The sequence below is a fragment of the Anopheles aquasalis genome, chromosome 2, assembly GCF_943734665.1.
Source record: "Anopheles aquasalis chromosome 2, idAnoAquaMG_Q_19, whole genome shotgun sequence".
In the NCBI taxonomy this organism is placed as follows: domain Eukaryota; kingdom Metazoa; phylum Arthropoda; class Insecta; order Diptera; family Culicidae; genus Anopheles; species Anopheles aquasalis.
Genome location: NC_064877.1, coordinates 71,895,647 through 71,915,048, shown reverse-complemented (window position 1 = coordinate 71,915,048; position 19,402 = coordinate 71,895,647). Strand labels below are relative to the sequence as shown.

The window sequence follows — 19,402 nt, the reverse complement described above, 5'->3', positions numbered from 1 at the left end:
TTTCTTCCATTTCAATCTACAAATGCACCAATATGCACCAATGCACTGTTTAAAAGAAAGTAGAGTTATATTACTGGAAAAAGTCTTTTAATTTCATTTTTCGTATTTTTTATCGAACAAAGAACCCTTCAAGTATATCATGAAAAAATTAGTATCGAATGAAGTTAAATTGACCAAGATGCAGCAATTTGAGAAACCGCGTGTCCCGGTGCATCCTGTAACACTGACGTGGTTTTCCCGAAAAACTGAAAACGTTGGTTTTGGTCGGTGTCCATCATAGCATGAAAGCAACTTGACCGGTCCTAATAAACTTCTGAACGCTGCACATCATTTTTCAGGGAGTCCTTTCGAGTTTTAATAAAAAAAATGTGGATGCATTTATTTTTTAAATATGTTGAATTCGCAAGCGAGACAGTAACAAACATCATTTTTTCGACATCCAAATTGTAACAAACATTGACAAAAAATGGAATTTCAAAACATCAACGACGGGTAGCTGGAAAAAATTGTCACGGTACAAAAAATATGTATTTTTTCATCTACGTTGAACCATCTCGAAGCTACGATGGAAAGCGCAAAAATTTCCTCGCTGCAGACACGTCTCCCTGCATTTGATGTCTGTATTTTTTTAAATATCTTTTAAAAGATATTATATAAATCAGTTTAGTAGTATCAGTTTAATACGAAATGTACGAAAAACATGGGATTAGATTGTAAAAATCACAAAAATGAGTTACTTTTGTCCCGAGATAAAGTAAATCCGCCTTGAGGAACTAACATCTTCTAATGTACCACTGTAGTCGACCGCATTGCTCAAAGTATGCTTCTATAAACGAGTTTAGTAATACGATATATTGCTCATAGTAAACCATACGTTTAACCATGGTGTGAATGCGTTAAATTCACTTAATACCACAGAAGGAATCGCTTCGGTCATCGCTCATGGTAACACCGCATCCGTCGTCATGTAAAATGCCATACCCCGGCTTTGCCATTATGCTGGCGCCAATTCATCATCACATAATTCACTGATGTCCTGATGTCCTGATGGATGGAATTGAGTTGCTTCCCTTTTCCTGACACCTCCCAAGCCGCCCCTCAAACAAGCGAGGCGAGCTTATTGCGCTCATTTGCATAAAACAAAGGAAATGACATTATAAAGTCATCCAGCTTGGCACCCCCGCAGCCGTGCGATCTGGTATAAGCGTTCACAATTCAGTTCCCTCATATCCACTCCATCATTGGCGTCACACCGCGCGTCATGTCACCATTTCGTCAATACCCGCGGACCCCAACCTGCGGCTGCATCCATGCGAAAATTATGAGCCACCACAGGAGAGGGGGACCTAGAGGCCAGAGAAGACGAGAGGAGCCTCACACGCCATTTCCCGATGGAATGAAATTAAATGCAAATTAAGCGTTTGCAAGCCAGATGAACGCATCAACCGGCCAGCCAAGCGAACGAACGAACGATCAAACTAAACGTGTGGACCTGTGGACGGCGAAGGCGCAAACTTTGCCAACCAGCAAGCCAAAGCACAGTACCCGCCGGCACTCCAGGGTTCCGGGGGAACCGTTGGGAGCGTCGCGGCGAAAGGAATGTTGGACAGTAAAGTGGGAAAAAGTTTATCGATTTTTAAACGCTCCCATCCATCTCCACCGGAGCTGCTGATGCTGCTGGCGGCTCTTGGCGGTCGGTTTGTCGGCTTCTTCGTGTTCGATTGGTGCGAGCCCTTGCCGGCTGGCCATCGCGAAGAGACCTGACCCTGAAGGGGAAATGGAAGAAGACTCTCGGCAGAAAGAGACAGATCAGCTCCCAGAATTTTATCTGTATTCGTGAGTGGGACGGGATCGTGCCGGACATACGTGTTCAGGCTTAAGTATGCTGAAAGGGTGCCGGCAATTGGGTGCGCTGGCATGAGGGTGCAAAAGACGATGCCGCAAGAAGATGGCAAGAAACCGAACCCCAACGATCGAACCTATACACATTCGCCATCCTTGGATGGGGATGAAGTGAATCGAAATCTAAAATCGAACGAGACGAAGGGGACCCCCATACATGCCGGTTTTGCGAAATGAAAGCATTCAAAATGGAAGTACGAACCAGCCAGGGCAGCAGTAAAGTGGAAGGGATGAACCTTAAAGTAATATCGGGTTTTCGGTTTGTTGTTTTATTCCTCAATATTTGTTCGTTCAAAGAATTAAACAACGGAAAATCGGTGGAGGAAGAGTTCATAAAAAAAAATTTCATGCGTTTAGGGTCCTATGTTTGGAGGGATTTTCGTCCCTTATTTTAGTGATCTTTTAGTGCAGGTCGATTTATATTTTTCCATACGAAATATGTCTATTTAATCATGGACTTCCTAATACTAGTTGCAGCATTGAACATTTGCGGACAAAAGAAGCAGCACATATGCAATATTAGTGAAAAGGAATCAAATTGATACGGTCTAGAACAGCAGTAAAGAACTGCGAAGAAAACCGAAACTTCTAATATTAGAAAAACTTACTTTTAAATATCTTCATCTGTAATCTAAACATCAAACTATTTCTTTATACGAATCATGCTCAATTTCTTTTTGCAAACAAATAAACATGTTCCATTGAGCTGCACTCTGAGAGGACTGATCTACACAACCCATGAAACGAACATATATTGATTTGAAAATTGCATTGTAACTTAACTTAATTTTCGAAAGGCTGTCGCTGATTCACCATAAAGGTGTGATACCCATGCTTAAGGATCACATCGGACGCAGAACAGATGCAAATCCAAGAACGATGTAAACGACTACATCATGACTTAAGCTAGGATTTATTCTTTGGTTTACACCAGCTGCGTAATGCAACCATCGAAGGACGGCGTGATGAGATGGTTGGATGTTGGTTTTAATTTAGTTCTTCATCCGAAGTATGAAACCTATACAAATTTACCACTGAGATAAATTAGCGGTTATTGCGTTTAATGCTCATTCGAGTGACGGTGACATCAGTCAATTAACTCTGTATTCGATACCTATCCTCAATCTCGGTAAAAATAAAGCATAGATTTTACATCTTAAAAGTATTTCCGGCGATTTGAGCATTCAATTACTAAACGTTCGTTTTGTATCGCAGAAAACCATTGAAGGAAACATAATTGATATCATTTGAGAACCATTTGGGAGTTATCCTGAATCGATCATCTCGAAAGATCATCCGGACTCGATTGTAGCTCCATATTAACCAGAAATAAAAAATAATTTGGATAACGTTCGGATAAGAAAAAATATTTCATGACTTTGAGACTCGGCCGGCTCGGAGGCCTGCGCCTGTTATGAGAATGGGAGACGACGACCCATCCCGTAAAGTCTTTTTAGGCCTTCCGGATGGATAGCAAGGGGTTGGTAATCGAAATGGAGCGACGGTATCGACATTGATGCCAGAATAGCTGGACTAACACGATTTGGCGGACGAAGGCGCTCGATTGCGAGCGGTGGAGGAATCTTCTGTGACAGGACAAAACGGATAAGTAAGTAAGTAAAATGAAATAATGTATTTCACGACTCTCGTGAGGTTTGGCGTTGTAGCTCTTACTATGAACAGCATCATATTCTGTATGCTGGATTGCTTCCAGCATTAATGCTTCCATTCCGACCATTAATGGCGCGATTGGATGCTAGTGTTATCTTGGCGTCCCACGGAGATTACGGGATCTTGGACCCTCAGAGAGAGTAGCTCCCTTACTCTCTCTGGGTTTTCTCCTGTTTTGTGTTTTTATTTGTAGGTATGGTTTCTTGCTTGGGAGCGCAAGTTCAGGAACAAGCTGATTAAACAGCAGGCCATTTATGAAAAAGAACGTCTATAAAAATAAGGTAAACTTCATTTGTATGATTTTTCGTTTGTCCGTTTATTGAGTCAAGTCAATTATACTTCGTCCTTCTTGAGTGCATGCTTCACAGTGCTTGCGCTGTGGAAGTGCTAAATGCAAAAAGAGGAAAATGATAATACGTTATCCGTAATTAGCGAATGGTGGAAGAAAAGTCGTTGCTTATAAAGCTTTGCGCATGATCTCGCCATACCACACCAGCTTCAGTCACTTCGGTAAAAATCCGTTTCGGTCTTTCAAGCTGGTCGCTCTTTACAACTTAAGATTTTTTCTCCGTCGCCGTCAGTAGAGTTGCCGTCGATTTAGGTTCTACTGGCGATGGTGCTACTGCTACTACTGGAGCCACTACACCCGATCCGGCTGCTACGTGCGCTCATAACTTTCGCAAATCCAGCACAAACACACTGCCATCGCTAGCACTAGCACCGACCTTACTGCCGCGCGAGTTCCAGCACACTTCAAAGATGCCTCCCGTGCCCTTATAGCTGTGAACCAGCTGGCCGCTCTGTGTGCTCCAGATGTGAACGCACTTGTCGAAGCTACCGGAAGCCAGGAACTTGCCGTCCGGGCTAAAGGCCACTGAATACACCGGTTCCGTGTGCTTGGTCAGGGTGTGAATGCACACCCCACGCTCGACGTCCCATAGACGAACGGTCGAATCAAATGACGCACTGGCCAGAATGAGGTTCATGTTCGGGTTCTGTGTGCCGGTTCCCGTTGGAGACCACTTGATCGTGTAGATTTCCTTTGAGTGAGCCTACGAATAAGATGGAAAAAAGATTCAGTACGTCGCATCATCATTGAATCGGTCTTGTGCCTACCTGTAAATCGTGAACGCATGTGTCTTGCTTCATCGACCAGATCTTCAGTGTCATGTCATCGGAACAGGATGCCAACAGCTGCCCTTGAGGATCCCATTTGATCGCGTTCACTTCATTCTGCAAAACAAAATCAATAGTAAACAGCGTTAATGTTGCGGTTTGGTTTAACATGGCTGGCTTTTTCGAACTGACCGTGTGTCCCTGGAACGATTTGATCGGTTTATCGATACCAAGCTTACAGACGTGAATGCACTGATCAGTACTGCAACTGGCAAACGATTGGTTCGATTGCCAATCCACGTCGAGGGCCGGTGCCGAATGAAAGCTGAACTGCTGGGTGCACTGACCCGTTGCGGCATCCCAGATAATGGTCGTTTTGTCGACGCCTGCCGATAAGATGTAATTTCCTCGTTTGTTCCATTTCAGCGCAAAGATCGGACCCTTGTGCTGACCGAGCGTGCTTGCCAGAAGTCCATCCGTTCGCCATATGCGTGCGTATCCGTCGTACGATCCGGTGGCCAGCAGCGTTCCGTCGCAGTTCCAGTCGAGCGAGGTGACGTCCTTGTTGCTCGGTACCTCTGTGCCACCTTTCTGAATGCAATGCCGCAACACGAGTTGATTCGGATTGGCCGGATTATCTGACATATCCCAGATGCGAGCGGTACTGTCCCCGGAGCCACTGGCCAACAGATCCGTGCTCGGGTTCCAGGCGCAGATAAACACTTCACTCTCGTGGCCACGCAATACGGTGGCTTTCGAGGCTGGTATCTCAATACTTTGATCGACTTCCATCGTTTCAGCCGGAGCCGGGGTCGTCGAGGAGGTGGTCGTTGTGGTGGCTGGGGGGGGTGTCGGCTCTTCCGTTGTGCCGTTCGTTTCCGGAGCTTCCGTTTTAATTGTTTGCTTTTGCTGATTCTGCATGTTCTGCCGGATGGCGACCACTTCCGGCATAACGGCATCGATCAAGCTGAGGCTTTCGACGAGCCGGTGCTCGGTGCCGTCCTCCCCGATACTGATTTCGGCCTCCGTGTACTGTAGCCCCTTCTGAAGAATGCTCAACAGCGCAGCCGGTGGAACGATCGCTCCATTTATGTTGCTCTGAGAGATGTGTGACTCGATGCCGAACGTGTACGCAGAATGTGAAAAACCTGTCGGCGAAAGTGGGCGTTATTACGATAAACACCCGGTAAAGCGGCAACCGCTTGGCCCTTCGGCATACGCACCCGACTCTTGCAGATAGCGGTAAACGAGGAAGTTTACCTCGTCGCTGGAGAAGCTCATCTCGATTTGCACTGGTTGTTGTTGTACCTTGGGGTCTCCGAATAAGTTCTAACTGCCGTTTTATTCACTTTACGGACGCTATTACAGCGAAAAATCCATAAATCGGGACGCTGGAATGTGATTTGTTTTTATTTTTTTCACGAGAACCCAAGCCAGACGCTCTTTAGTTTGAGTTGCGTTTTTGCTCTCCTGGCTTGAAATCGTTTCTGCGCAATATATTTTCTTGATGGGAATCCACAGCTGTCACAAGGAACGCATAGTTGATGCGTCAAAGAGACGCAGAGAATGACTTCCTGTTTGGCTTCCCTTTTCAAATCGTGTCGTGAAACTGTGCAGTGTTCTCGCCCGAGCTAAGGTCAATTTTTGACGACTTGCACGGTTTTATAGAAGAAAAACCACCCCGAAATGGCTCTTAACAAAGCTGAACTAGCCTGTGTTTACTCGGCACTGATCCTCGTCGATGACGATGTTGCCGTGACGGTAAGTTTCCGAGATTTTTCCCCCGTGTCTGTGACGGAACCTCTACGACGAGGCGCGGTGTGCAGAGTTGGTGGCATTCCCGACACGCTGGACCACGGCTCGTGGCCCATCCGTGGTGTTTGGTCTCGTGAATCCCTCCGGAACGGAATTGCCACATAGCACACCGGGCCAGTATGTTAGGTTATGGAGATGGAACCGGGAATGTTTACATGATGATTGAGAATTAACTTGTTTCGTTTCCTCTCTACCCCCAACAGGATGAGAAGATCTCGACCATCCTGAAAGCCGCCAGCGTTGACATTGAGCCGTACTGGCCTGGTCTGTTCGCCAAGGCTCTGGAGGGCATCGATGTCAAGAGCCTGATCACGAGCATCGGCTCCGGCGTCGGATCCGGTGGTGGCGGTGCCCCGGCTGCTGGTGGTGCTGCAGCTGGCGGTGGTGCCCCGGCCGCCGCTGAGAAGAAGGAGGAGAAGAAGGAAGAGGAGCCAGAGGAATCCGATGATGACATGGGATTCGGTAAGTTGCTAAACTCTTTCCGATCGTCGTGGATCATTTAATGATTTCCCTTTTTCCTTTGTCCAACAGGTCTCTTCGGTTAGATCTTTCTCGCCGTATTTGGAAGACACAAAACGGAGAACCAGCCGGTTTTGTGTACCTGTATTTGTACAATTGTACTGTACATTTATGAATAAAACACTGATGTAACTCATCAAATCATCGCTTCTTCCACGCGTCCTTCGCTATTAAGTTTCAGTCCAAAACGATAATGTAATCGGTGGTAATCAGTTTTATTCCGCTCAAAACTCCACAACGTGTTCCAGACAACGCTCCCGGAAGTACTCGTGTCTCTTTCTGCTCTCGTTTTTCGACGCCGAGAAGTACTTGGACAGTTTTTCGCTACCGTACGTTGCTTTCGATTGTGCATCTTTACCGTCATCGGCATCGTCGAACTCCATATCGTAGGCCTTCTTGTCGAGTGCATTCCCAGCCGTGGACCAGCTGAAGCGAACCAGGCGCGGAAAGCCAAACACAAGATCCACTTCTCCCAGGAACTTTTTCGTGGTCGGATCTCCCGGATAGCCACTGCCGAAAGTGTTCTCCTCTTCATTTGGTCGTTCCCGGAATTGCCACACTTTCAGTGCGTGATCACGCGTTACCTTAGCCGCAATACTGGCCGCCGACACGATCGGATAGGTGCTATCAGCCTTTTTGGCCACGGTGATTTTGAACTTGGGAAAGATGTCCTTCAGCTTGGCCTGGTACTTCTCCGGAGGTCCCACCGTATCCACATACACCTCGGCGATATTGACGCCCGCCTCTATAGCCGCGTGTATCAACCCGATCGCAGAATTCATCGAAACTTCATTGAGGGAGCACTTTGTTCGGCGCAGCATACTCATGGAGATGGTGTTCGGAGAGATCGCTTCAACGGCCCAGCCGAGTGCTTCCGTGGCATAATCCTTCTGGTTCATTTCGTCAAATATTTGATCTCGCTTTTCCTCGGTAAGCTGCTTCGAATCCGCGAATCCGAGGGTTTTCAGGACATCCTTCTTCGACAGCGGGCAAAAGGCGATACCGTACACCATCGGACCTGTCCATGGGACAACGAAAAGATTAGTTTTTCGTCCTGAATGCGGCTCAAGAATCATTTACCCAGCACGGGTCCTCGACCGGCTTCGTCGACACCGAGCATACACGGCTCATCTTTGCACAGCCGTGGGATGTCGGAAATGTAGACAAAGTTCTTCGCATTATCCTGCTGCCCGATGTATGGTCCTAGAGCGTCCAAGCTATTGATCCTCGGCGGTTTTGTCTCTTGTTTCACTTTTCCTCCCATATTTTCCAAAACTACAGATTTTCCTCCGAACAAAACACCGATTTCCCGCGCCAAAGTTCGTAAACATAAAAAGTGTTGCCATACTGTACTACTCGATTTCTGAAAAACGCAGTCTAGGATGGCAACACGGCAGCTTGCGTGGAACCAAATTTGTGTGCGGTGAAAGTGCGGAGAACGAATTGGAAAATCCTTGCCGAGAATACCACAAAACATTGCATTTAATTAACGAAATTGTTAGCTTAGCTTCGTGTTTTACTAGCTGTTCAAAATGTCGTCAGATTGGGATGAAATCAAGCGATTGGCTGCCGACTTTCAAAAAGCGCAGCTCACCACCAGCCTGCAAAGGTAAACCCCGATTAGATTTGCGTAAATGGCCAGCACATTAATCTATTTTCCCGTCCTACAGGCTTTCGGAGCGCAACTGCATCGAGGTAGTGCGGCTGCTGATCGAAAAGCAGCTCATACAAGTGATTTACACGAACGATGGCAAGGAGTACCTCACGCAAGAGCACTTGGCGCAGGAAGTGAAGGATGAGATGTTTTTGCGAGGTGGTCGCGTGAACCTGGTCGAACTTGCCACCGCCTTGAACGTGGATTTCGGAAAGGTGGAGTACACCGCCAAGCAAATCACTGCCGACGATCCGGACATTAAATTTCTGCTCGGTCAGTTGATCGACAAAGGCTACAAGCAGCGCGTAGCGTCGGAGATTAACCAGAAGCTGATGCAGCAGGGAGAGATCGATGTGGGAAAGCTTACCACGACATACGACCTTCCGGCCGACTTCATTCTGAGCGAAATAGTGCAGAAAAATTTGAACCGCATCATCTTTGCCAAACAGGACTCGGCCAACGCTAACGTCTTCTTTACGCGCTCGTACATTGAGCGTAACAAGGCAAAGATCCGAGGAGCCCTGGCGGCAATTACGAGACCAACGCCCCTATCGGCCATCCTTAATCTTACCGGCGTCCCGGAGCGACTGTTGTACATGGTGTTGAATGAGAGTTCATCCCTGGGCACGGTCACGATACGTTCGCCGGCCGGGCAGTACATACCTCACGTGTACTCGCGCATGCAGGCTCAATGGGTGAAGGACTTTTACCGTCTGAACGGTTATCTTACGCACGAATCGGTCAGCAAACTGGGAGTGAGCGATGTGAAGGCATTCGTGTCGAATCACCTGCCGGGTGAGAAGATGGTGCACCTGAAGAAGTGTCTCGTCGGCAACAAACTGATCGAACAGGTGAAGGCTTCCTTGGAGGAGTGCATTGCCACTAACTCCTATCTGGATGTTAGCTCCATTTTGCCATCGGCTTTGAACGATGAGGATATCGATGAGATCGTGATGCACGTCATGACACCGGCGATGCGCCGGCAAACGTTTGTCTTTGGGGCGGTTGTACTGACGGTGAGCTTCATGGATGAGGCGGTTAAACCGTGCCACGAGCTGGTGAACGAGCACGCCAAGCGCGCGGTCGAGAGTGGCACGTACCAAAAGTATATGGCCGAGAAGATGATGAAGCACCAGGACGTTGACGTGAGTGGCGCTGGTGATGAAGGAAAGCAGGACAAACGTGAGGAACGCAGGAAGAAGGCGGCCGGTGGCAAGGGAGGTGGTGGAACGCAAGGGCGTGAAACGAAAACGAAATCGACGAAAAAGCACAACCGAGGTAACCGGGGCAATGTGTCGGATTCGGATGAGGACAATGATAACGTACAAGTTGGAGGCGGGAAGAAACCAGGAAAGGAGCCAACGCTCGAGCTGATCACACCGAAGGAGATCGCCAAGATTGTTCAGAAGGCACTGGAAGCCGAGGGATTGGAAGAATTATCGAAAGATGTGGCGAATCATTACTTCCCGTAAGTATCCAAGAGACCCAAAGATCATGTCATACAGAGATTGATTGTTGAATGCCTTCTCTTCCGCTTCTTTTCAGAGCACTCAGCAAGCAAGCACTCGTGAAGGCGCACGAACTGTACGAACTGTCGCTGCAGAAGAATAATCAAAACCGCCGGCAAACACATGCCAGCATTCAAGAGAAGCTGAACAACCTTTACAACGACATTCGGTTGTACGAGAAGGGACTGAAACTATTTCCGGCCGATGTGCAAAGTCAGTTGTTAAAGTATTTGCTCAAATCGCTCGGTACGGACGTGTGCAATGAGCTGTGCCTCTACGTTGCGGCCGAATGTAACCTAAACACCAACTACAGTGCCTCGTTAACTGCGGAGCAGCGCACCAAAATAGGAAACGAATGCGATCCGGAGTACCGGGAGGCACTGCAGGCCCTTAATAAGTCGCTCAGCAGCAGCGAGTCAGTTGATGCGTTTCTCGAAGCGACGGAAAGGGCGCTCCAGGCGTGCAGCATGATGTTGAAGAAGATCGACAAGAAAAAAGATAGGTACGTAGGTCGGTTCTGGATCTTGATTAGCTTCAATTAAGTAGATAACGAATTTTAATTTGCTCTCATACGCTGCCGCTTATCTTATCTCATCCATCGAATTCGCTTTCTTATGTTGTCTAATTGATCGTTAATTAAGTTAGATTAGTGTTGAAGTGCTCTCCCCCGCGTCGTAAGCGAGCTCACATTTATCAATGGATTGAATGTTTCCGTTTGGTTTTCTCACGGTGGCCCTTCTCTCTATCTCTCTACTCCCCACAGGACTGTTATTTTGGGGCACAAACACGGACTGCTGGAGCAGCTTGCGAGCTGCAACGATCCGGCTCTTGTGCTTCATCTGGCCGCACTAATCATCTTTACCATTTCGACGCAAACTATGCTGCACGCTTCCGGCCGTCACGTATCGGCCATTCTTAGCTTCCTGCAGTCTACGCTGACTGCGGAGCAATCGAAGACATTCAATACATACCATGGTAAGGGTGATTGTGGGGATATGGATTCTTAGAAGATGGTCAAACTGTTAACGGCACTGCGTATTGTTTTTTTATACACAAATTAGACTTGGTATTGAAGCTGCTAAGCACCGAGACTGCCGCAGAGAATGGGAGCAAACCGGGCAGCGAAGAGATCACCAAGCAGCTAGAGGAACTAACGCCGGTCGTGAAAGACATCGCAACGAACTTTAAGAAAGCCGGAGTAACGTCGGTCGAATAACGCGTTCTGGATGGGACGCTGTTCTCCCAGACTCGGAGCTTATATGGCTTGGTGGCTGTGGGTTATCGTTATGCTACGGCAGCTTGTCGGCAATACGTTTTCTTTGATATACTTTGTTAGCACACATCAATAAATTGACAATTTCGTTAATTGCCTCGATGTATTAATTGATCTGTCGCCGGGCGGGATACGTTGGTGCTCGGAGAATGAAGCAAGCGATCGATGGTGGTGACCCCGTTTGGATTCCATTTCGATTTCTCAACCGTATATTCCAGCATAGATCAAAGCATCCAACGATCGATTATCACGGAGTGCTGTGATGTTAACGTTTTCAATTAACATTTACCCCACCACCACCACCACCACTACCAGACAGGTGACGGCTATTGATTGTCGCTTTATCACTGAACCGCGCGGAACTGAACGAGTTTAAAACTACCAAATGGGTTTCCACATTAATTTCCGTTCATTTGGCGACAATTGAAGTGTCTCTGGCTGGCGTCGGCCCGGTCGTGCGTGATCTCCACGTTCTCCCGAAGGCAACACGATTCCCGTAGCAGTCAATTGAAGGCGTAGAAAGATCCGCACACTCGCGGACTATCAACGTTGGTTCCCCTTTGTGAACATATTAGCGCCAACGCCACCGGTCCGCGAAGCTAGCGTAACGTGCTGGCGTTTCGCGCTTACCTATTATAGGATGGTTGAATGAACGAAATGCCAACCGTGGCGCACTAGTGCCAAGTCTGGCCCGGGTCAGTCCGAATTGATCGCCACGGGATGGGGCCGCCATAGTGAAACGGTGAAAAGGGAACCATTGTTGTCTAGGAATATTTGGCTGATGCACGACATACCCAACATCTTTTGGGGATGTCTCCTTTTGTCAGTAGCGCACGACACGCTGGTCTGGTGTGATCGTGGCCCCGTGGTTCGTGCTGTGGTCCGGCTTTGCGAGAACTAGATCACACCGGAAGCGGATCGCGCGTAAAAAAAGGAACTGCAGGCGCCAATGCAGTGCCAGCGTGATTCAATACGGTGACGGTGTTGCATCAGAATTTCGAACTCAAGCACTTGGTGTGGCGCCGGAAGCCGGTCAGTTGTCCGTTAGACCACGAGTAGGCCAAAGGTTCCGCGTGTGGGGTGGGAACCCTGCTCGCACCGATAGAGTTTTGCACGTTAAATTTATTCCTTCTGACTCGCCTGCCGGTTAGTATAAAACCCCTTTTGATGAGTGTGTGTTTTGTGGAGTTTTTCGTGAATTTGTTATGGTCTGCTATAGCACTCGCGTTGCTAAGCAAAGTCGCCAAGAACGCGCCATGGTTACCGCGATTGCTCAGAACATGCTGTTTTTGCTGCTTCTTCATTATTCACATTTCTCGTAGCATGTGGCGGACCGGGACTCCATCCTGGAGGGAATCGGAAGCGTATAGTTCATAAATCCAATACTCGCCTTCCCCGCGCCCCCCCGGGAGGCATCGTAAAACCGGACCGCACGGTGACGGAACCGATAGTATTCGGTGCCAGTCAGTCGTTTGTGAATGGTTTGCCGCCGATAGTAGTATTGCGATAAGATAACGATCACGTCATTCCCGGAGGATTTCCCAATTTGATGAGACGCAAGCGGGGCCCATAGAACCGCGTGGAATACGCGCCACGGATGCAACCACCGCGGCGGAGCGGATTGGCGCCTCCACCCGATAAGGTTTCGTGCATCACCCACCGTCTGCACGGGTTTCACACGCGTCGATTTCATTTGCTTTCGATAAATCGGCCAAGCGGAAGGTCTGAGTCAGTGCGGATGTTTAAACAGTCGCGAAAGGGTCCGTCTCCGTGACGTCCGTGCGTGTATTTTGTGTGGAAGGTGTGGTGTGTGCGTGGCCACAAGTAGTGTAGTAACACATTTCACGGTCACCAGGCAGCGCCGTGCGGGCGCCAGAGCATCGGCACCATAGCGCCAGAGCATACCAAACTACTGCACGTGATTTTGGAATTAAAAATAGCTGCTGCTTCCCGGTGTTTTGCGCAAATGTGGCGCGGCAGCAGATATGTGGCATGCCCACCGACCGTTTCCCCGACACACCACCACGCCACCGATCGATAGGGATGAATGAGAATAGTATAGTGTCACTGTGCTAGTGTAGTGTATGCCGTGCACAGGCACCGGTGTGCTAGTATATCCGCTAGCATCGGCCACCGGTATGCCACCGCTAGAATCGATAATAATAGCACGCGGCCAACGTGGTTGTACACTCACATGCGAACGACGAGCGCCCGCTTGCATAATATCATATCGCGCGCCGAGAGCCGCTTGCGATAACACCCCGCGAACCACGTCCCGTTTTTAGTCTTTTTTCCGCGCTTCTTTTTTTCCTCAAATGTTATTCCTTGCTCACTACAGTGCCGGTGCAGTGTAAAGCGTATGTAAACAAAATCATCCAACGGACCAACACGGATGATGCGGACGATCGTCGTGAGGTAGTGGCGCGAGGTTTCGCGTGGTACGTTCTACGATGCATGTTTGCAGATAAATACTGCGTTCTTTCCGTGATTACAGCCGGCAATATATGGGGGCTGCTTGGTGCCATAAGTTTCCCGTTGAGGTGTCGCCGCGTGGCAGCCGGTCTTTGTTGGTGGTCGGTGGTGATTTATACTATTGTTCACCTCCTTCGCCCTTCCTCTCCGGCCCAAAAAGACCGATAAGATCCCGATCGTTCGAGTAGTGAGGCTGGCTGAAGTGGAACAGAGTAGGCGCGCGTGCACGGCCAAGGTCACTAGGAGCCAAGTGGACGAAGAATATGGTTCCCATCTGCCATCCCTAATCACCCGGGGGGCTGCCGAGAAAGAATGCAAATTTAGATAACGTTGATAGAGCACTTCAGTCTTCAGTGGCTTTCTAATGGCCGTGTCATGTGCACCCACTGGAGCACTGGTTAAGCTGTTTGCTTAAACTTGTTCAAACAGCGACAAGGAGTGTAACTGCTGCTGCTGTTGTTGCTCTGCGCCCTCCTTATCGTTTCGCTCGAGTGTTTACTCTGAGCGTGCCCACGCTGTTGCGATCGAGGGTGATAATTGAGCCCACGCACTTCGGATACTTGAAGTTCACAACTGTTGCATTCATTCATTTAACTTTTACTATGTTATAGTATAGTTCCAGTTCGTTGTGGATAGTTTGGACGAATTCGTTCCAAATCGGCAGCCATAAAGCCTCGATAGTGCATCTGACACCGTTTTAATCCATTAAAAGGTCCTTAATCGATCCAATATATTAGCTTTCTTTGTAAAAAAAAATACCCAAAAGAAACATCAATCAAATCATGTTCAAACACTGCTGACTGCTGACGATAAAAAGCTAGCACACATTTCCCCTAACGGCTCTTCCCTCCAGTGCTGTATCATCTGGTACGATCACACCCCCAACGGAAACAGTTCGTGGTCTGGAAATTTGATCGCAAGCTACCTCGCCTCCCCTTATTTCAGTGGGTCGTAGACATAAAAAGCGAAAAACTCGGGTTAGTGTGGGTCTAGTGTTTATAAACATCATCAAAAAAATTGGAAGGTGTCGTCTTGCAGTTTACTGTTGACTCACGTGTTTTGTCCGGTTTTCGTAGCGAACTGCATACCTTCGCGTGTTGTGTCGAAGACGAACGGTAAGGGAACTAACCGAGTTCATCGCCATAGTGCTGTGCTATGCTTCCTCGTTCTTAATGTTCCGCACGTCCCACCTTCTCGCCAAAACAATGGCGTTATGCTGAGGCGTATAAAAAAAGGCCAATGAGGCTATAGGTCGCTCAGTTTTTTGAGAAGTGTCCGTAGGAAGAGAATTATTAAATTGAAAATCATGTCTCGAGAGATTCTTTTACATTGTAATGAAATGGTTTTTCTCAAAGAAAGACTTCTTTCTTCTAAAAATACCCGACAGTTTGATAAAGAAAGATGTTGGATGAATCATTGGAGAGCACTTTCTACGGGGGATTTTATTTTGTTATGAACCGATTAAAAGGCGCCACAAATATGAGACTAAGAACAGACAAGGGCGAAGAAACTTATCAATCCGCTAGAACTACTCCTTCCCTCCGCGCGCTAGTGCATCTCAACACAAGGCAACGAGTTTGCCGACTGACCGCGTGTTCCGAGCTTCGTATCGCAGAACACTACTACCGCCATCGTGCCGGTCAAACGCACACCACACGTAACCAAACACACACGGCCGGCCGTGCTAGACGAACGAAGGGAGGTTGATGGTCCACCGTCGTGCGCGAACCGAGGGGCGCAGCACTCCGAGCCGAATCCGCCGCCCTTGCGGTATGCGGTAATGGCTGACGACTGATTCACTTTCTTCTATTTAAAGCTGCTCCGGAACAACGACGACGACGACGACGACGACGACGACATGTGCGGTTCGCAGATCGACCTTTTTCACTTGCGTTTTGGTCGTCGGCCGAGGACAACGTGTTGACCGCCAGCAGCAGCAGCCAACAACGACGAAGACGACGACACCAGAACCAAGCCACCAAGAATTGTGTCTTCGTCAGTGAGGATGAGCCACGGTGACTGTGTGGATGTGCACGATCAGTAGTAGTGGTCGAGTGTAGTGAAAGTGCTGATAAGCGGTGCGACCATCGGACAACGCGTTTCAAGAACAACCTTTCCCGCAGCCTCCTTATCGATCCCGAGCTTCAGTTGACCGATCATAGTGCGATTGCCGCGGTGTCCTATCGGTCAGTTTCTGGGCAGTTCCCGGACCGGAAAGACACGCGCCAACTCGCCGTGGACTGGCTCGTCGAAATGACGGAAAATTCGAGAATCGTGTCGGATAGTGTGGCGCCGGTGAAGATCGTGGCGGCAAAGGGTGGCGCGATTACCAATGGACACCACCCGCACCTGAACGGTGGTAGTGCGGTTGCTCCAGGGGACAAGAAAACGGCCGTTCCGCTGCTCGATGGATCGCACGGTGCCATGCACGAGCCTCCGGATGGCGGTACCCGTGCTTGGCTGGTCATGGTGGCGGCGTTCCTCTGCAACGGTGTCCTGTTCGGGGTGATCAACACGTACAGCGTGATCTACCTTACGCTGCAGAAACAACTGGACGAGATTGGTGACAAGGAAGCATCCAGCAAAGCAGGTCAGTAGGGGGGGGGGGGGGGGGGGGGGGTGAGGCAAAGGGACATCCACGGGGAGTGATTGTGTGCCGGTCAGTCACTTCCTGATGGTGCGTTGCGTCGGCGATCGTTTCTAAGTTTATCAATTGGCTGGTCGATTTTTTCAATTGCTTTTTTTTGGCATCCCTCTCATCCGCGCGTAATTAGGTTTGCGTTTCGGTTTTTTGGCTGATGAAACATCGGACCCCTATTGCACGCCCTAGTCTGTGGCTGTGGGTTTTTTGTCTTCGTTTTTGCGGTGCCTGAGGGGTTTGTACCGGCGAACCGTAACGAAGTCATCCGCCGATGGTGCCTGTTTGCTTGCTTTTCGCTCGATTCTAGCTCTCGTGATTGCGGCTTTGGTCGCAAGTTTGAGTTCAAAATCCCGACCTATTACACTAAGGTCCGCGAGATCACGCTTTTCGGGATGAACCGAATGGAAAACACAACAAAACAAAAACAGATGTGGTATTTGTTTGCAAAAACAAAATAAACCGTTTGATAAGCTCACGCGCCCCAGATGATAGATGCGGGCATTAATCGGGTTCGGGTTGATAGCGTCCGTGGTGGCCATGGCCAGTAATTTGGAAGAATCTTCCACTCGCCACATCGAAGCACCATTAGTCGCGGTGAAAGAAATGCAAAACTTCCGATGAGCGATGGTCCGTAACAGCACCGTTCCACCAATTACCGGTAGATGGGACACTTACTGACAGCTACGTAATCCAGTCGTGGGTAGCAACAATATCGAGTGATTGGAATGTGCACAACTAGCGATGGACCATTAAAAGTAACCTGCTGACGATAAGGATGTCAAAGCAGCTGTTGGTCCGCCGGCTTGTCCTGATAGCATCATAAAGCCGTCGTCTCTCGCAGCACATTTCTCGAACGAACTAGTGGGAATGCAGTCATTCCGGTGCCACTACCACTGGGTGGCTGGACGCGGGCAACGATGGAGGGATGGGATTGAGGATAAGCGCGAAAATGATATGCAAATAGAATTCGCATCAAATTAGCGCACCTGAGCGCGCGAGTCAGTAGGTAATTTTAATACCGAAGTACCCTCTTAACAGTGTCTGAGTACTGGCTTATTCGTATAGTGGCCGTCGTTTTGGTAAACAACAACAACAGCCCATCCTCCCGGGCCGTGTGTCCGGACAAGGGGGTGGTAGGGGCGCCTTTAGAGCATCTGTTGACTGCCGGAGAGTTCCGAAAGGCTGTGAGCATCGGCCAACTTCTTATCAGGCGCTGGCAATGGAGACATTAAGATTACAGCGAATGGGCTGGCTGGTTGCTGGCTGTTTCCATATGGCCCTCTCCTAAGCCAAACGGACGAGTGGCCCAGATGGGCAGAGATTTGCTTTGTTCTCTCGCCGTTTCGCGAGCCCCTGTACTATAGTCCGGTCGTGTGTCCATGGTTTTGTATCACTTGACGATACCGCACGTAATCGGTGTGTACTCCGAACCCATCGTCGCAGTCCGATTAGACTGCTGCCAGACACAGGGCCAGCTTCACACCACCAGACGGCCACATAATGGCCACGATGTGACAGTGATCGGTTTGCACTGCGCGCGCGAAACAATATATGCATTCAAACAATGGCGATGGGGAATGGGGTTGAAAATATGAAGAAAAGGAAACCGATCGAAAAAAGAACAAGAAAGCGACGGAAAACGTTTCTTGGGGATGGAGGTGGTGGATCGGATGATTTTTAAAAATAAAAAAAAGATTCGGAGCGAACGAACGAGCCCCCACGAGCATCGACAACAACAACAGGATGGACGCACAACACAAGACAAAACACAAAACATGTGCGGAAGGTGACACCTCTCCCACCACGCCGCCGCCGCCGCCGCCAATAATCGCGAGACAAACAACGAACCCTCGCAAATGGACGATTTCGTTTGGTCAACGAAAATAGAAACATTTTTGCGCCGGCATTATCGGTTCGCGCGTTTTGGCAAAGCAAAAGGGGGAGGAATGAGTTTGAACCGCGTCCTGCAAAGGGGCAAAGGAGTGGGACAAACACTTCGCACGCAAATGCCAGTGCAGTTCTAGAAGTTCCTCCGTTAGACTTGGGTAATTGCGTGATCTGCGAGCGAGTGCGACATCAATCCTGCCGCCCGTTCCGCGCACCTACCAATGCCCTAGCGACGCGGTGGACACTTTGCACCCTGCCGAGAGGTGTCGGAAAGGTGCGGACAGCGGCAACGTATGCCGTTGACGCATGAAACCCTGCGGTGTATGCGCAAGTTTTCGGTCCACTTTTGGGGTTCTACGGTGGCCGAAACATAGTGACAAGTGCCAATCATCGTTGGCAAAGCGACTACTGTCTAGCGACCGATAACCAATAATATGGTGACCGATGACGCTCATAGATGGGGGATGTGGACGCTATTCGGTTTGTGCCATCGTCAATTGATCGTCGTTTGCGAGCTGCAGAAGAAGTGGTTTGAAGTGGCTGTTGGGTTAGGAAATTGAAATGATCACATCCCGCTTCGATCACGCCCCGTCGGTCCATCGATTGGAACCTTTTAAAGGGCGATCGCGATGCGCAGTGGTGGCCGATCGGTCAATTGAGGAAGATTATTCGATTGGCTTCTGGGCTGAGACGCCTTGTATGATACGCACGACTCCTTCAGCCATCCGCGGTCACTCCATGTAATTGTTCCTAAATTGACTGCCGTCTAGTCGCCGTTGAGATGCCGAAAGCGATGGTTTCAGGTTCAAGGTTGGTATGATTTGATGATTTCGTTGGTCCCAAATTGTTTTGGATGCCGGCCATGGTGCGATGCTATGTTGTGGCGCATTCCCTTAACCGATGCGACTTCGGTTCGGTCTGACCGCACGTACTGGTGCGTATAC

General features: G+C 49.0%; 5 protein-coding genes across 6 annotated transcripts in view; 3 read left to right on the top strand and 2 right to left on the bottom strand.

Moving 5' to 3' along the window:
- Window positions 1-3,864: 3,864 nt before the first annotated feature.
- Window positions 3,865-6,122, bottom strand: LOC126580516 (F-box-like/WD repeat-containing protein TBL1X). Its single transcript, XM_050243911.1, has 4 exons — window positions 5,913-6,122; window positions 4,882-5,837; window positions 4,690-4,806; window positions 3,865-4,625 (listed from the first exon to the last, which is right to left on the bottom strand). The coding sequence occupies exons 1-4, from the start codon at window positions 5,968-5,970 to the stop codon at window positions 4,242-4,244; spliced, it is 1,515 nt and encodes a 504-aa protein (XP_050099868.1). The 5' UTR covers window positions 5,971-6,122; the 3' UTR covers window positions 3,865-4,241.
- Window positions 6,123-6,256: 134 nt separating this feature from the next.
- LOC126572769 (60S acidic ribosomal protein P1) lies at window positions 6,257-7,164 on the top strand. The gene is made up of 3 exons (XM_050232381.1): window positions 6,257-6,450; window positions 6,708-6,966; window positions 7,036-7,164. Exons 1-3 carry the CDS (start codon window positions 6,376-6,378, stop codon window positions 7,047-7,049), a joined length of 348 nt encoding a protein of 115 aa, XP_050088338.1. The 5' UTR covers window positions 6,257-6,375; the 3' UTR covers window positions 7,050-7,164.
- A 55-nt stretch (window positions 7,165-7,219) lies between these two features.
- LOC126572767 (ribonuclease H2 subunit A) lies at window positions 7,220-8,500 on the bottom strand. The gene is made up of 2 exons (XM_050232380.1): window positions 8,104-8,500; window positions 7,220-8,041 (listed from the first exon to the last, which is right to left on the bottom strand). The coding sequence occupies exons 1-2, from the start codon at window positions 8,498-8,500 to the stop codon at window positions 7,248-7,250; spliced, it is 1,191 nt and encodes a 396-aa protein (XP_050088337.1). The 3' UTR covers window positions 7,220-7,247.
- Window positions 8,491-11,551, top strand: LOC126572766 (E3 UFM1-protein ligase 1 homolog). The gene is made up of 5 exons (XM_050232379.1): window positions 8,491-8,632; window positions 8,694-10,145; window positions 10,223-10,687; window positions 10,949-11,160; window positions 11,247-11,551. Exons 1-5 carry the CDS (start codon window positions 8,556-8,558, stop codon window positions 11,399-11,401), a joined length of 2,361 nt encoding a protein of 786 aa, XP_050088336.1. The 5' UTR covers window positions 8,491-8,555; the 3' UTR covers window positions 11,402-11,551.
- Window positions 11,552-12,499: 948 nt separating this feature from the next.
- The window catches only part of LOC126578042 (monocarboxylate transporter 10), a 12,739-nt gene continuing 5,836 nt past the window's right edge, over window positions 12,500-19,402 (top strand). For both annotated transcript variants that reach the window (XM_050240240.1, XM_050240231.1), the window contains exons 1-2: window positions 12,500-12,604; window positions 15,747-16,520. In XM_050240240.1, the coding sequence (XP_050096197.1) occupies window positions 16,184-16,520 (337 nt within the window). In that variant the 5' untranslated portion in view covers window positions 12,500-12,604; window positions 15,747-16,183. The remainder of the gene's footprint in view (window positions 12,605-15,746; window positions 16,521-19,402) is intronic.

What these genes read in the sequence shown, in the direction of transcription:
- LOC126580516 (XM_050243911.1), bottom strand. Translation starts at nt 5,970, where the DNA reads ATGAGCTTCTCCAGCGACGAGGTAAACTTCCTCGTTTACCGCTATCTG. An exon ending in CCGCTATCTGCAAGAGTCGG is followed by an intron (nt 5,838 to 5,912) that starts GTGCGTATGCCG and finishes TTTCGCCGACAG; the next exon opens with GTTTTTCACATTCTGCGTAC. An exon ending in CATGCGTTCACGATTTACAG is followed by an intron (nt 4,626 to 4,689) that starts GTAGGCACAAGA and finishes TCTTATTCGTAG; the next exon opens with GCTCACTCAAAGGAAATCTA.
- LOC126572766 (XM_050232379.1), top strand. Translation starts at nt 8,556, where the DNA reads ATGTCGTCAGATTGGGATGAAATCAAGCGATTGGCTGCCGACTTTCAA. An exon ending in GTGGCGAATCATTACTTCCC is followed by an intron (nt 10,146 to 10,222) that starts GTAAGTATCCAA and finishes GCTTCTTTTCAG; the next exon opens with AGCACTCAGCAAGCAAGCAC. An exon ending in ATCGACAAGAAAAAAGATAG is followed by an intron (nt 10,688 to 10,948) that starts GTACGTAGGTCG and finishes TACTCCCCACAG; the next exon opens with GACTGTTATTTTGGGGCACA.
- LOC126572767 (XM_050232380.1), bottom strand. Translation starts at nt 8,500, where the DNA reads ATGTTTTGTGGTATTCTCGGCAAGGATTTTCCAATTCGTTCTCCGCAC. An exon ending in CGGTCGAGGACCCGTGCTGG is followed by an intron (nt 8,042 to 8,103) that starts GTAAATGATTCT and finishes TCCCATGGACAG; the next exon opens with GTCCGATGGTGTACGGTATC.
- LOC126572769 (XM_050232381.1), top strand. Translation starts at nt 6,376, where the DNA reads ATGGCTCTTAACAAAGCTGAACTAGCCTGTGTTTACTCGGCACTGATC. An exon ending in ATGACGATGTTGCCGTGACG is followed by an intron (nt 6,451 to 6,707) that starts GTAAGTTTCCGA and finishes TACCCCCAACAG; the next exon opens with GATGAGAAGATCTCGACCAT.